The 16,923-nt window shown below is 30.8% G+C and overlaps 1 protein-coding gene across 3 annotated transcripts in view; it reads left to right on the top strand.

Moving 5' to 3' along the window:
• LOC127730170 (polycystic kidney disease protein 1-like 1) overlaps nt 1-16,923 on the top strand; it is a 278,069-nt gene that overhangs the window by 253,731 nt on the left and 7,415 nt on the right. For all 3 annotated transcript variants that reach the window (XM_052238430.1, XM_052238431.1, XM_052238432.1), the window contains 8 exons: nt 676-794; nt 1,479-1,589; nt 2,254-2,377; nt 4,525-4,787; nt 13,357-13,591; nt 14,270-14,368; nt 15,455-15,595; nt 16,140-16,274. In XM_052238430.1, the coding sequence (XP_052094390.1) occupies nt 676-794; nt 1,479-1,589; nt 2,254-2,377; nt 4,525-4,787; nt 13,357-13,591; nt 14,270-14,368; nt 15,455-15,595; nt 16,140-16,274 (1,227 nt within the window). The remainder of the gene's footprint in view (nt 1-675; nt 795-1,478; nt 1,590-2,253; nt 2,378-4,524; nt 4,788-13,356; nt 13,592-14,269; nt 14,369-15,454; nt 15,596-16,139; nt 16,275-16,923) is intronic.

A 16,923-nucleotide genomic window follows, 5' to 3' on the forward strand; every position in this document is an offset into this window, starting at 1 on the left:
AAAGAAGGACTTCCTCGTGTCCCAAAAGGGGGTGGGCATTTTTATTCATCGTAAACCTCAGGCTGGAATTCAATGCAACTTTTGCAGAATCTTGATGTTATTGTCAGTCTTATGTAAGTTAATTGCTGTTATTTTGTAGTGTTATTTTCATTGTACAATTTTAACTATTAACATATTTTCAAAACTGGAGTTTTTGGGGGGCAATAATATGTGAGTTTAGTTAACAATAAACAATAGTTTTGTTGTTTTTGCCAAAGATTAATGTTTGTGGCTTAGAAAAAAAAACATGTTAAGATAAGTACTGTAAAATATAAACTTCTACGATAAAATTGTGTTTTAAAATGTTTAAAAATATGATATTTTTTTTAGCAGGCTATGCATCAAAACCTGCAAATTGGAAATCCGCCGTTACCAAAAATTGAAGAAGAATCTCGTCATTAAGCCCCTAATTTTTTTTTTATATTACCTTAATGTTTTATCCTTGCTTTTATAATATTCATTATGGAGTAATGATTAACCAATTCATAGTTGAAATTAAGCAACAGTTTAAATAAACTTGCATGTTTCATGTTCATAGTTCAATTAATGTCTGCTGGTCTGAAAAAAGGAAAATATTAGGAACATTTCTGTTTTCTATTTGATAAATGCTTTAAAAATCTTGACTATATTATACAGGGAGTTGCTGCTAGGCAGAGATCAAGATACCTCAGATTTGCCAGACCTCCACAAGAAAAACAATTAATAGAAGCCAGAAAGAAAATTATGAAGGAGAAGAAAGCTATGTCACTGTTAAGGTTGGGAAGATTTATGATGTTGGTTCATAGCCAATAGCTGTACATGTATACAGGGAATGAGATTTATAGGATTCCTTCTTTTAAATATTTCAAATGTCTTTATTATACATAATTAGAGACAATCATCTGTAAGATTTCACTGGTATCTATAAAGCTATAAACCTTAATGACTTTGTTACATTGATTGGTGATTGTTTAAAATTGAGTAGCACATTTTACATGCATTATCAAGATATTAAATTCTCTAATGAGATATAAATACACATGTTTTGTTCTAGACTAACACACTGAGTTGAATTTTAAACCTCGAGTCCAACAAGGTAACAGTCTGCAGGAAGAAATATCACTCTACTGGGTACATTATTTTGACTCCTAGCCAACCAGTCTTGCTTTCACTCATAAATGCTGTACAATTGGCAGTGCAGTAGAAAATGCCAATTTTAAAGTCTTTGTTTGACCCAGCTAGGCATTAAACCGACAACTTCTAATGTTTAAGCCAGGCAAGCAATCACAAAACCACTGACAGTCTTTATTGATTTTAATTAAAAAACTTTTTTTTGTTTTATATATTGAATAGACATGAAATAAACATTTAATGTTTACTTTCATCAGACAAAATATTATTTTTTGAAAATATCTCTAAAAGTTGTCTATATTTAAATTTTTTAATTGGCACATTTGCAGGGATACAGCTGTAATATTCCTGATGTTTATTATGCTCATTGTAATGGCTTATGGAAAAGATACTAGTTCACCATTTTATATCAATCAGGCACTGAAAAATTCACTTATCAGGTAAATAGAATAAGTCAATTTATATCTTCTGTAGCTAATTAAATAAACTGTAGTTTATGAATCATCCTTCAAATCTTACTTTTTGGCTGATTTACTTGCAGTTTACAATTTATAGTTTTACTGTTTTTAAATTATGTAGTCTCATATTTTGCTTGAAATGAAATCTTTTTTTTTTACAGATTGACACAAGACTAAAATGTTTCTTTACTGTTTTTTGTATTGAAAGAATGTGATTATATCAAAGGTTTAGTTATATGACCAAAATTCGGAAACCTAAATGAATTGGAAAATTACTGGACAGGTGTAATTTATGCTGGAACAAGAGACATTGGAAAGCTGTTTTATTAAACTAGCCATTCTGTTGAATAAATTATAAAAAGTTATCAGTTCTATTTAATTTACTGGCATTTTGGGGAATTCAAATATAACATAACTATCATTTTGCTGCAATGCTAATGGCCCCTTTTGTAATTTATTTATTTGAAAGAATTAAAAAAAATTCAATTAGGTCAGGATCTCAGATTGTCACTTAACCATTGTAGATTCTTTGTGAATTTTGATTATACATTCAACTTCCATTAATAAACATTAAGGAAATTAAATTAAAAGATTGATGCTACAAGCAAAGAGCACCATTTTAATATATGTAATGTATTTGTTACAGATCTGGGCCATTAAAATTTACCAATATAAAGTTTTCCAATGAATGGTACAATTGGAGTCAGACAACCATGTTAGATAAACTGTATCCACCAGCCATAAATCTTACCAGTCACCAATACAGTGAGGTAATTCATGTTTATTTGTATGATTATATGAATATCCTACAATGGTCTTATTAACCTAGAATATTACACTTTCTATTTACTATTATAATCAGAAACAATTTGTAATAGAGTGTTAACATAGAAATGTTTATAACTGGTACTGTTAATTCTGAAATATTTGCTGTGTCATTCCTTGACATGTACAAATAGGGAATACAGGTGCTACAGCATGTGTAGTCCAAGCATTGCAGTTACATATATGGGGTAAATTTCATTTGTTTTCTTTAAAAAATCAGTCTATGATAGCCATGAAATAATATTCTGGAAATAATATTATAAAGGGGAACTTCTCTTCAATGACATTTATAGGAACATCTTTTTTTGGGGGGTAGGGTGTTCATTCATAAATATTAATTAACTGGATTTTGGCGGGCGGGTTGGCTGGTGGGCGTGCCTCTGCCAAACAGTGTCCGTTCATTAACATGAAAACGCTTTGACAAAATCTTTTCAAATTTAGATATGTCATTTCCTGTGACTAAATGAAAGTCAAGTTCAATTTTCACTATTTTAGCTGTTCTCGTTGTTGAGTTGTAGACCTTTCAGTAGCAAAAGTGATTCTTATTATATGATTTTGAGTTATTTCCCTTTGAACAGAAATGGTGTTATTAATAAGTAATTTCTATGTCATTTGGTCGCTTGTTTTTATTTTGAGTTAGTTTGAGGTTTGTTTGGCTTGCTTGCTTTGTTTGTATCAATGTTTGCTCAAGCATTGTAATTAAGATTGACATCTGAAAACAACATAAAAAGGAGGATTTAAACTTGTATACATTATATTTAAATTTGATTGGACATTATCAAATAATCAAATTTACCTTTACACAGATTTAACTCCGCCTACTTATATTGTTTGCAGATGTCAATCTTTATAACAATGCTTGAGCAAACATTGATACAAACAAAGCAAGCAAGCCAAACAAACCTTTGTCTTGCTAGCATTATGAAAAGAGCTGTAATAAGTAATTTCTATGTCATTTGGTCTCTTGTTTTTATTTTGAGTTATTTCCCTTTGAACAGAAATGGTGTAAATTATAAGTCTATCAATGATTGTATCTGTTCAGTTGATTTTAATCAGAGAGTTGTCAAAAATTTCTTTATAACTATTTTTTTTAAATTTTAGTGTTTTTGAAGGTAGATGTCACAGTTGTTATGTGGTATTTTCTTTTTGTTGTGTGTGTTAATGTTTAATTTTTACTTGATCCTGTTTGGGGGTCCAGATTGCAAATATCATTTTCATTAGATGATAATCTATTTTTATTCTTCCTATAAAACTAACACAATTTGTATAATAGATTTTTACAATTAACTAAATATACACATTTGTACATGTATTTGGATTAGGACAATGTATTTACTATTAATTTATTTGTGCAATAATTTCTACCTTTTGTCAAGATAACAAACATGTGGTAATTATCAACTAACAAAATTATAATTGGAGTGACAGATTTATTTTTGATTTTGGGCCCAGTTTTCAAGTTGGTCCAAATCAGGGTCCAAAATTAAACTGTTTGAATTCAACATAAGTTGAATATATATAGGGTTCTTTCAAATGCTGAATCTAAACCTGTATTTAGATTTTGGATTATTGGGCCGAGTTTTCAAGTTGGTCCAAATCAGGGTCCAAAATTAAACTTTGTTTGATTTCAACAAAAATTGAATTTATGGGGTTCTTTGAAATGCTGAATCTAACCATGTATTTAGAGATTTTGGATTTTGGGCTCCTTTATCAAATTGGTCCACATTGAGGTCCAAAGGTCCTAAATTAAACTTTTGTTTGATTTCATCAAAAATTGAATTCTAGGGGTTCTTTGATATGCTGATTCTAACAATGTACTTAGATTTTGGATGTTGGACCATAATAGGTAAATGTCCAATTTCAAATTTTTCAGTTCTTTGACCACATTCATTTTTTGTCACAAACCTATACTGTGTCAAATATTCAATCACAATCCAAATTCAAAGCTGTTTTAAGCTTAAATGTTGTGTCCATACTTGCTCAACTGTTCAGGGTTCAACCTCTGCAGGAAAATCCAGTTTGCTGTCACTCTGACAGCCTCATGTTTTATTAATACTGTGATTTAAAATTTGTGTAAAAAATGTTTTAACAGATCTACCAACTATTAGACAACAGTCATATTATAGGAAATGTACAACTGAGGCAGCTCAAGGTCATCAAAGAAAACTGTGATTGTCCATATAACCTGCCATTTTTGCCAGATAGTTGTTACCATGACTACCAAACATCTAAGCAGATGAAGTCCAAGGGAGATAAATTGTCTGATTACAAAGAAGCCACCCTGAGTTTTAACATATATGGGAAGCATGGGATTTATGATAATTCTGGATATGTTTTACAGCTAAATATGACAAGGTATGTATGTGTAAAATGCCTATTGCTCTTCTTGAAAAACCTTGTAATGGTGATATTCAGTCTTTCATGTTTGAAAAAATAGGCTTTTCAAAAGAAATTGATCTCCATAAGAGATATGTTTTAACTGTTTCTAAGATAGAAGAAAACAACCACAAATAAATTACTTTTTGTAGATATTTTATTTTGAGGCAAAGTTTTTCAGTATTACATGCAATCTTTTTCCTAAAGTTTTGACGAGATGTATAACCAGTATATTTTAGATGCAAGAATGTCAAAATGTAGAATTCAAAGATTTGTTATAATTCAGTATTAGTTAAGATATTTAGCACTAGCTTAAGAATTAATTTACTTGATAAATAATTAATATAAATCTTCACAATTTTAAATAAGTGTAAAGCAAATTATTATGTAATCCCCTGAGGGTTAAATGACAATAGAGAATTAAGGATTAGAGAAGTGTTATATATACAAAAGGGATTTCTTACTTTTTAAGATAATTTAGGTTATGTCACAAAGACTTGATATTTGGGAAAATAGATAAACTAGCATTATAATGTAAAGTAAATATATTGAGTATTAATGTTATGTAAATTGAATAATGAAAAACAAGATATATTGGTTGACCATGTAGTAAGGGACAGTTGTGTTTTACAGTTGTGGTTTAGACTTGAATTTAGACAGTTGTATTGGATTGAAATTAGACATGATGTTTTATTATGTCTCATGAACTTATGTGATTATTGTGATTAATAAATTATACTGAATGCTGAATTAATAAACAATTATATATAGAACTTTGAATCTGTGTTGCGTTAACATGTATTCATATAAAAGCTACCAGCTAGTTCCCCCAACCTAGCAAGATGAGTAACCAGGTCAGGAACAAGCATAGTACTGGCCTTGGTTATACGTGGCGGAGTGACCCGGCTTTCCGGTACTGAGGAGGGATACATGTAGGATGCGAACCTGAATACCGAGACAAGAGTCAGCATATCTCCATATAGGAAACAGTGGATTTTCCTGAGTATGCAGAGGTGAGTCAACCTTTTATTTGTGATCTTGTATGACACCAAATCTTTAAATTTTACTTTATTTTGTAATTAAAGTTGTCAAGATCTTTTAATAGGATTTTCCCTCTACAAAGACTCAACATGTCTAATTCAGTTTATCCTGACCCCTCCTTAGCTCTAATAGCCCCCCTTTCAAAAAATATTATACATTTGCAATTAGGAAATAAAACAGTTGATTCGTTAGTTGATACAGGTGCTTCAATTTCTTGTATATCATTAAAGTGTTTACAAAAATGTTTGAAAAACATCAAAATACAAAAAAGTACGCAATCTGGAATTTTTACTGCTTGTGGTATGAGCTATCCAATTTTAGGAAAAGTAGATGTTGAATTAAATATAGATGATTTAATTATATATCAAGAATTAACAGTACTTGAGAACTTAACTTTTAATATAATTTTAGGAATAGACTTTCTTAAAGCTAATAAAGCTCATATAAATTTTGAAAATAATACCTTAGCAATTCAAGAAAATTTATTGAATGTACCTTTAAATAATATAGAGACTATAAATGAACATTATGGACATGTTAAAACTATAGCAGAAGAGGTTATTCCCCCACACTGTGAAATTATTATACCTGTTAGGCTTTCTGTTAGGCATAGTAAAAACAGTACAGTAATTCTTGAACCAAACTTTTCAAATGATATTAAAAATTTGGTTGGTTCAAAAGTGGTAGTAAATGTACAAAATGGAAAGGCTTTGTACAGAATTCTAAATCCTACTGGATTAAGCATAAAATTATATAGGAATAAGAAAATAGCCAAGGCTTTTGAAATAGACAAAAATGGTATTTTTGCCTTAAATGATAATGATTCAATAGATAAATCTATTAAAGTTAATAAATATCAGAATGTTGAAAAAGAGTTGGGAATAAAAATGAATGAAAACTTAAATGCAAATCAAAGGAAACAGTTAACTGAACTCTTAACAAGGAATAGAAACGTTTTTGCTAAGGACATTACAGAGTTAGGTAAAACTAGTTACCACTATCACAGAATTGATACAGGTGATGCACCACCAGTTCAATCAATGCCCTACAGACAAACACCACAAATGAGGGAAGAAACAGAAAAACATATTGATATAATGTTAAAAAATGACATTATAGAAGAATCAAACTCTCCATGGTCATCCCCAATTGTATTAGTTCGCAAAAAGAAAAGTAATATGGATGCAAAGCAAGAGTATAGGTTCGCGGTAGACTATCGTAGGCTCAATAAATGCACATTAAGGGCAAAATTTAGTATTCCTAGGATAGATGATGTTTTTGACACAGTTGCTAATTCAAAAGCTGTAATATATTCAGTACTGGATCTCATGAGTGGATTTTTTCAGACACCCTTAGATCCAGAAACAAAACACAAATCTGCATTTGTAACACATCAAGGTATTTACCAATTCAAAAGAATGAGTTTCGGGTTAACAAATGCACCAATGGCTTTTCAAATGCTCATGACAAAAGTTTTAAAAGAATTGAACTGGAAAGTTGCTTTAGTATACATAGACGACATTTTGATTTTTAGTAAAAATTTTGAAGAACATTTAAAGCATTTACAATTAGTTTTTGACAAATTAAAACAAGCAAATCTTACACTTAATCCAACAAAATGTCATTTTGCAAAAGAAGAAGTTCATTATTTAGGTCATATTTTGTCCAAAAATGGTATTAAAGTAAACCCTGAAAAAACATCTGCTGTGCAAACATACCCAATACCTAAAAATATCAAACAACTACGCAGTTTCTTAGGATTATGCAATTATTACAGGAAATTTGTGCACAATTACTCAAAAATTGTAACTCCACTTACACAATTAACTCAGAATAATAAGAAATATATCTGGACACAAGATTGTCAAGCAGCTTTTGAAACATTGAAGCACAGCCTTGTCTCAGCTCCAATCTTAGTGTTTCCAGACTTTGATAAACCATTTGTTTTGTCAGTGGATGCTTCTGATTATGCTATTGGCTATGTCCTTGGACAATTAAATCCAAACACAAAACTTGAACATGTCGTAGCTTATGGTGGTAGATCACTGAATAAAAATGAACAAAAATGGCACATAAACGAAAAAGAAGGGTTAGCACTTAAAGAGGGAATAAAACATTTTAATCCATATTTGGCCACACACAAATTTACAGTTTATACAGATAATATAACTGTTCGTTGGATAGATACAATTAAAAATATACAAGGGAGACTGGGTAGATGGGCACTTGAACTTCAAGGATATGACTTCGAAATAATGCATAGACCTGGGAAGAAAAATAATGCAGATGCCCTGTCAAGAAGAGAGTATGAAAAGATAGGCCCAGAAAATTTTCCGCAGAATGAAATTGAACAAACAGTTGCAGCCATGGGCAATAAGAAGTACGAAATCATAACATTTGATTATAAAGGAGATGACGAACAGCGACCAAACATTCTTACAATAACAGATACTAGTAATGAGGATGATGAAACATTAGAAAATATTGACCCAGAACAGTTTAAGAAACGTAAAACATTTCGGCACCTTCAAAGACATTGCCCAGATTTTGTTGAAATTTTTAGTTACAAATTAGAAGGCCAAGTACCTCAAGAAAGACAGAAAGCTAGACAACTGGATGCGAAAGCCTTCCATTATGAAATTGATAATGGCATACTTTATCATTTTTTTAATGCAAGATCAAGAAGTCTACCAAAAGGCCAGAACATGGTTAAGCAGCTAGCAATACCAAGAACCCTACGGAAGGAGGTACTAGAAGCTTTCCATGACAATATTGTTGGATGTCACCAAGGAGAAGAAAGGACATATGAAGCTGTACGTCAACGATATTACTGGCCAAACATGTATACGGATATCAAGACATACATTAAGACGTGTGAAATCTGCCAAAGATCTAAAAGGGATACACACAGCCATCCAGTGCCATTAAAACCAATGCCAATAGAAGAAGTTTTTTCAAGATGGCACATGGATATTTTAGAACTCCCAGAGACTCCAGAAAAATATCGTTACTTGCTGTTGGTGGTTGATAGTGGATCCAAATGGTGTGAAGCCTTTCCCATGAGGACACAAGAAGCAACAGAAGTAGCCAGCATCCTTTTTAGGGAGATAATTGCCCGTTTCGGTGCACCCCGCTGTATTGTGTCTGATCAAGGAGCCAATTTTCTTTCGAAGCTTGTTGCAGCTTTATGTGAGCTTCTCCAAATCAAACGCCACTATACAAGTGCATATCATCCACAAACAAATGCAGCGTGTGAACGGATGAACTCATTTATTGTGCAATCATTGAGAGCTCAACTGGAAAAACAGACAGATTGGCCAAACTATATAGCACCTATAATGATGGCTTATAGAATGACACCAGCTACTCAGTCTACTCAGTACTCACCTTTTCACCTTCTCTTTGGACAAGAAATGAGAGCACCTATTGATGTTGCCTTAATTCCAAAGTCAACATTGCCTAAAAACCACAGAGAATACCTCAATAAATTTATTAAGGACCTCCTATTAACAAGGGATGTTGCTGCAGAAAACACAAAAAGAGCACAAGCAAAATACAAAACACAGCATGACAAAAGAGCAGTAAAACCCACATATTTACCTGGTGACAAAGTAATGCTATTTTGTAAAAAGGTTAAAAAAGGTCAAAGTCCAAAATTAAAAGTTAGGTGGACAGGCCCATTTACAATAACAAACCTTGGCCCCCCAGAATGTAATACTTTTAAGCTAAGAAGGGACAGCGATAACAAAATCTCAAAGAAATTAGTTAATGCAAGTCGTCTGAAAGTATTTAACAGTAAAACAGACCGCCCTGACTACCTCCTAGATGACACTGATGATCCATTTGAAGAAGATGAGGATGATGAAGGTGAAAATCAACAAGTCCAGAATGAAGGCCCTGAAAATCTAACACAAGACAAAATATCGAATTCTCAACCCAAAAATGCACCCAGGAATAATCAAAACAAACATTGTCAATCAAAACTTTCAAAGCAAAATAAAGCAGTGCCTCCTGACAATTCTATAGAAAACAAACAAAATACAAATAAAACTGCTCAACAAGCTACAACAGAAATACAAATCACACCTGATGATGTTGAAAAGATTATATCATCGGCATGGGTAAACAAGAAACTATGCTACAAAATAAAAATTAAAAACATGTCAAAAACAGAATGGGTACACCAAGATAAAATCTCAGAGAATATGAGAAGAGAATTTCATGAAAACAGAACGCATACTGGTAAAAAGAGAAAAAGACCATTACTAGAAAACAAACATAAATTTTTTGAACCTTCAAATGAACCACAAAATGTAACTGCAATAGACCAAAACAATGATGTAAAATATAAACAAAGACCAAAAATAAATTGGGATAAATTTCCAGTACAAGCTGTTAAACTGGAGAATAACAGATTTTTTGTCAAAACCATATTGAGAAATAACAGAATATCACATTATCAACCTTTAAACAGAGTAAATGGGGAAGATCAGCATGCTTTTACAAATTTGCTTGCTTATTTTTATGGTGACCAGTTTTATAACATTATGTTGACCCTTACAGGGAATTCACAAACAAAAGATATGGGACCAGCATGTTTTGTTACAGGCTCTCACATTACACATTTTAAAATAGAAAATAATGTCCCAAAATGTTTCATACACTATGAGCAAAGACATATTTATGATCCAGAATGGGTTCCTTTTGAAACTTGTCCCCCAGGACTTCTTAAAATTTTTCAAGATAAATATGAAGATGAGTGGATGAGATGTTATAACTAAAGATATTCAAGTAGTGTTATAAGCATTCATCAATGCGACAATGCTTATTCTTTTGTATCGTTGAAAAGTGTTATTTTTGTTCTGAATTTCTGGTTAAAGTACACAATATTCAGAAGTTATAGTGGCTGTTAATTTAATCCTGCTGGACAAATGTATTCATTACATTAGTAGTTCTTACTATTAGATCCTTAAATATTGCAGGTAAACGGCACATCTACTGATGTACTTTAAACCAATTTTACTTCAGATTATACAAAATGTACTTTATCAATGATACAAATAGAACTATCAAGTGGTCCCTATACATACATTGTATATAGGCATCACTATTTTTGAACTGTTGTCTTTTTTATTATGACTTAAATATTTTTAGTGGAAGAGTAACAAATAATTAGGGAGTACCTAAATAGGAAGTACAAAAATAAACTGGCGTACAGTTGTTATATAGATAAATTAGAAATAAGAAGACAAACGTATAGGAATTAAGCTAGAATATAAAGAAGGGAAGATAATTAGAAATTCTTACATGTTGTATGTAATTTATGTTGATATTAATAAATAGGTAATATATATATTGGCCTAAAATTGTGGTATTCTAATGAATATTTGAGAGATAAATAAAAATTCCCCAAATTAAAATGAACTTAAGATAATAAGGTATAAGGGTTTTTGGTGTCATGTATGATTATGCTATTGGTTGCACTTACATTGATGAAGTAAAGTACCAATACCCACAAAATGAAGAAATGGTGGACCCGCAAAATGGAGAAATGGTGGACCCACAGCATGGAGAAATGGTGGACCCACAAAATAGAGAAATGGTGGACCCAAAATTGGTTAAATGGTGGACTCATAGAAGTAACCTCTAAACAGTGGTGGACCAACTTATGAATTTTAAAATTATTGGAAAGACAATGAGGGACATGATTTATTTAGCTAGTGAAAATTTATGTTATATTAAAACTTATAAGCAGAGATTTGTGACCTTAAGTGACATTTTATTAACCTCACATGAATAAGGATGAAGATGAAAGACGAGCGTGATGAAAATTGACAATAATATCCACAAAAATTACTCGAACAATTAAACAGAAAAATGGACCAGGTGGACATGTTTAACAATGTATAAACAATATCGTGAAAAGTAGTAACTTTAATTTTACTACAAGTGGTGTAAAATGTGAAAATTGCGTTATAATACATTTATTGCCTATATTGAATATGTGTTCAAAAGACGCTTATATATTGCTCATTTAAATTTTTGCTTGTTATGATATAGATCATTTATATTGCTATTATGTTATTTGAATCAATTTTTTTTCCAGATCTTAACAGATTAATTATATATATATATATAATAATTGCATACCAATGTATGTGCCTAAATATGTATTATTTTCATTATAATAATATATGATTTGAATGCTTATGTGTTTAACTTGCAGCTGATGACCAATATGAATAATATATCATTAACCTTATATTTCAGTTATATATTGCTATTTGTATGCCCCTTTATGCACCTAGAAATACTTCATGAAGTATGCAATGAGCTCATTGTCATTAATTATGTGAGAGTTGGACTTGTCAATATTAGTGAACTTCAGAGAACTTCCCTGATATGGACAATCTAAACTTGACCATTCCACATCCAAGAACATGTACATGTATATATATTTAGTAATGTTTTATTACAGGAATTAGTGAATTAATTAATGTTTTCACAATATTTTTTTCATATATATGTTATATCTTATTGACAGGAATCAGTGATTCAATTGTTTCACAATATATTGTTTTATTTTATTGACAGGACTCAGTAATTAAATTGTTGCTATATAATATGTGTAAAATATTATATTTTTTTTTTTTTAATGATGCATTTTGTATTTTAATTGAAGATTGCAGGAGCAATCTTGGCGACGAAGGGAAGGGTATAACCAGTATATTTTAGATGCAAGAATGTCAAAATGTAGAATTCAAAGATTTGTTATAATTCAGTATTAGTTAAGATATTTAGCACTAGCTTAAGAATTAATTTACTTGATAAATAATTAATATAAATCTTCACAATTTTAAATAAGTGTAAAGCAAATTATTATGTAATCCCCTGAGGGTTAAATGACAATAGAGAATTAAGGATTAGAGAAGTGTTATATATACAAAAGGGATTTCTTACTTTTTAAGATAATTTAGGTTATGTCACAAAGACTTGATATTTGGGAAAATAGATAAACTAGCATTATAATGTAAAGTAAATATATTGAGTATTAATGTTATGTAAATTGAATAATGAAAAACAAGATATATTGGTTGACCATGTAGTAAGGGACAGTTGTGTTTTACAGTTGTGGTTTAGACTTGAATTTAGACAGTTGTATTGGATTGAAATTAGACATGATGTTTTATTATGTCTCATGAACTTATGTGATTATTGTGATTAATAAATTATACTGAATGCTGAATTAATAAACAATTATATATAGAACTTTGAATCTGTGTTGCGTTAACATGTATTCATATAAAAGCTACCAGCTAGTTCCCCCAACCTAGCAAGATGAGTAACCAGGTCAGGAACAAGCATAGTACTGGCCTTGGTTATAGATGTCTTAAAAGCTACAAATAGCATCAACCCTGTTATTATGATTAAAGAAGATATTTATTTCAAATGTATAAAGTATAATTCAAGGAGTCTAATGACAATTTATACAATTGTCATATTTCAGGTCAGAGGTCTTGGTTCAACTTGAAGAACTACAACAGTTGGATTGGATCAACAACCAGACACGAGCAGTGATTGTAGAATTTACATTGTATAATGCCCCTACTGGTCTGTTTACTTCTGTTGTTATCTTATTGGAGATTCCCTCATCAGGAGGTGCCTATCCTGACCACAGGATACGATCAACACATCTCTATAGATATGTTACAAAACTGGATAATTTAGTATTAGCATTTGAGGTAAGAACATTATGTTTACATTCATGATTTAACTTTTCTAATTAAAGAAAGTGCATGGTTTGATATTTTAAAAAAGAGGACATTAGAAAAGGGAAAAGGTAAATTTCATTTTTGTACAGCCATATTAATCAATTAATGATTAGTTTTTCGAAGAGGAATTTTGAACTCCCATTGAGTGAACTCCACAGAGAACAATAGCTGAGGGTCTGGATGGGGTTTACAGAAAAGAGAATAATGGACAGATTAAAGAACAAAAACATATAAAGAATAGAGAAAAGAGAAAAAGAATAGAGAATTATGGGGTACTAAAATATTTAGAATAGAGAATAATGGGCAAAAATATAAAGGATAGAGAAAAATGACCTAAAAAAATTAAAGAATACAGAAATGAAGGACCCCCACCCCATTCAGACCCTCATAGCTATTGTAATTATTCCCTAGGACATTTCACCTGGCAAAAACTTAAATACTGATAAACACCAACTGATTATGGGGAAATGTTTTGTTTCCTTTGCAATAATATTGAAGCAAAATGATAATAAGTTTTAAAGACATCATTCTTTAGAGTTTATAGGTTACCCTTCTTTCAATATCATAATTTAATATTAATGATTATCAGTTTAGATGAAGATGTAATGTGAATGAAACAAACTTCTCTAATTTGAATTTCTGTTTCAGTTAATGTTTATTATCCTAACAGTATACAAGATAGGTGTACAGCTCTGTGATGTTGTCAGATTAGAGATATACTTCCGTAACTTCTGGGTTGTAGTTGATGTAAGTACTAATGTTCAATTCACTCATTCTTTAAGGAAACACAACAGTCTTATTCATGAAAATTTGAGGCAATTCTATTAAAATAGCCATGACATTGTCAATTTAAAAGATATTCAGACAAATGGGTCAGTATGTGCTATTCATTTCAGTTAGGTGACAGCGGTAGCCTTCTCTTCAATTCCTCTGACATGGATATGTAAGATGGCTCGTTTTGAAGCTGAGACATTTTCACACATGTGGTTAAATTTTTGGGATGCAAAGTGTAATTAATTTTTTCCCATGTGATGCCGCTTCAGCAAGCAAAATTCCTTATTTTCACACAATTTAATAATTCAGTTCTTTATATTGTACTGTCTTCTGCTCTTCAAAAAAGCACAAATAGTTAAGCTCAGTCTATTACTTAAAATAGCATCATGTCCAACATCTGATATTGCATACAGGGTTTTTATTTCTATTAATAGTTGTTTTCCTTATTTGGAGGCACATTAGGGATATTGACCCAAATGAAGTATTGTCTTAAAAAGGGGAGATAGCCAAGATTTGTTTCCAAAAAGATTGGTAAATCAACCATTACCTGCATGTTTCTAAATGAACATGTTTGGGGAATTATTTTTTATTTTGCACCAATCTTCTTAAACAAGCATTTTCAGCTTAAGTGTGCTAAATGTATGTTCATTCAATCATAAAGGGTATTAAAATGCTACAATATTGTTTCTAAGGTTTTAGTCCGCAACCTCTCATGCAACTGGGGATATAATAATAGTCTGTCCATCAGACTGCACTCAGTCTATCAATCTATCCAAAACATAAATACACAAAGACAACTTGTGAAGTATGACAAAAGCTCTCATAGTGGAATTGTTAATATAAAGTCCAGTTTTAAAAAAAAATCATTTTTAATATTTGTGATTTATAACATGTATCAGGTCATTACAATGAAAATAGATCCTGCCATTTTTCCGTACAATGACATAATATTAGAAATCTGATACACAGTTTTGCACCTTGTGTCCCATTACTGCAAAATTGAAAGTGCTAATCTCTATAAAAGGTAGTTACAAAAAAAGTAATTGTGTTATTTTGTAGACAATATCATCAGCCTTGTCACTGACATACATTGTTTTCTATGTGTACCGATTTATCCTTGTATCTGAGACGGTGGAAAATCTACGCAGTACATACTTCAGACAGTTTGTTGATGTTTCCTTCCTAGCATTCTGGGATGAGGTTTGTTTGATATTAAAGTTTGCTATATTTCCCATTCAGAATTATACTACAATTTTTCAATGACACAGGTCAAGTTTTCTCTGTAGAATTTTACAAGATTATGGGATTTTAGAGAATTATTTTGGACAACATTGATTGCTATTATTTTTTTTGGAGAATCTTGATTAATCGGAGTTGTTTTTGAGGAACAAGATAGTTCTAAGCTACTTTATGAGGTTAATGAGATGGGAAAGACATGATGGTTCCTAGTTGTTTATGGTTTTTTACTTATAGGGTCACAGTTCTCTTTAATCAGTTGTATTTATTGGAGAAAAAGATAAAAAGATTTTAAAATAATAAAATTGTGATTTTAGAAAACATGTTTTGTTTGAAATTTGTAAAATATCAGAAATGTCTTTATTCTTCCTATGAAAACCTGTTTAAAAGATTTGACTAGCTATTACTTGCAATATTATGAATATAAAAAGACTTTCTGAAAGTTTTAACTTGTGTAAAGACAGAATGATAATGCTAGATTATGATAAGATTGATAAATATTTTACAGATTATAAGAAGTTTAATTGGAATGATTTTATTTCTGGTGATGATTAAGTTCCTGAAGCTGCTACATTACATCAAAATCTTTTCAATGTTTGGTACAATCTACAAAAGGCTTCAACGAGAAATTGTTACTTTCATGGTAAGAATTAAATAAAGAAGTTTAAAAGATGATTTACTGGGGTGCAAAATCACATAAAATATACAAATACTCAGATCAATATGTAAATTTTGTGTTTTCTGTGGTTTTATTTTCATAGCTTGTCATATTATTGGCCATTGAGAGATAACTATATAATGTAAGTGTCATCATTTTTGAGAATTTTTCAGAATGTAAAGTACATGTACTACAGGGCACTGTACAGCCTTCATCAATGAGCAAAATCCATACTGATAATATGCTATAACAGGTAACACAAACAATTCATAAGAGAAAACAAACAGCCTGATTTCAGCTAATAACATTAAACAAAAACAATTATGACAGACAGCAACCAACAACCACTAGCGTACAGGCTCATTAATAATCTGCCAGGATTAAACTTGATCATGAGCGCTCAAAACTACCCCTTTCCTTGGACAGTGGTGGAACAGTTAAAAAAAACATGCAAATCTGATATCTTCATTCATTGCTTATTTCAATTTGTCAAATATTTTTAAGTCTCCCAAACGAAGTTTGTGAAGACTTATTGTTTTTGCTCAGTTCTTTTTATGTTGTTTTCAATGGAGTAAATCTTTTTATCATTTCTATGTCTAAATAAAGGTCTAATACTTCATATAATTTTATTTTT

The sequence above is a fragment of the Mytilus californianus genome, unplaced genomic scaffold (genome assembly GCF_021869535.1).
Source record: "Mytilus californianus isolate M0D057914Y unplaced genomic scaffold, xbMytCali1.0.p SCAF_2, whole genome shotgun sequence".
Classification (NCBI taxonomy): domain Eukaryota; kingdom Metazoa; phylum Mollusca; class Bivalvia; order Mytilida; family Mytilidae; genus Mytilus; species Mytilus californianus.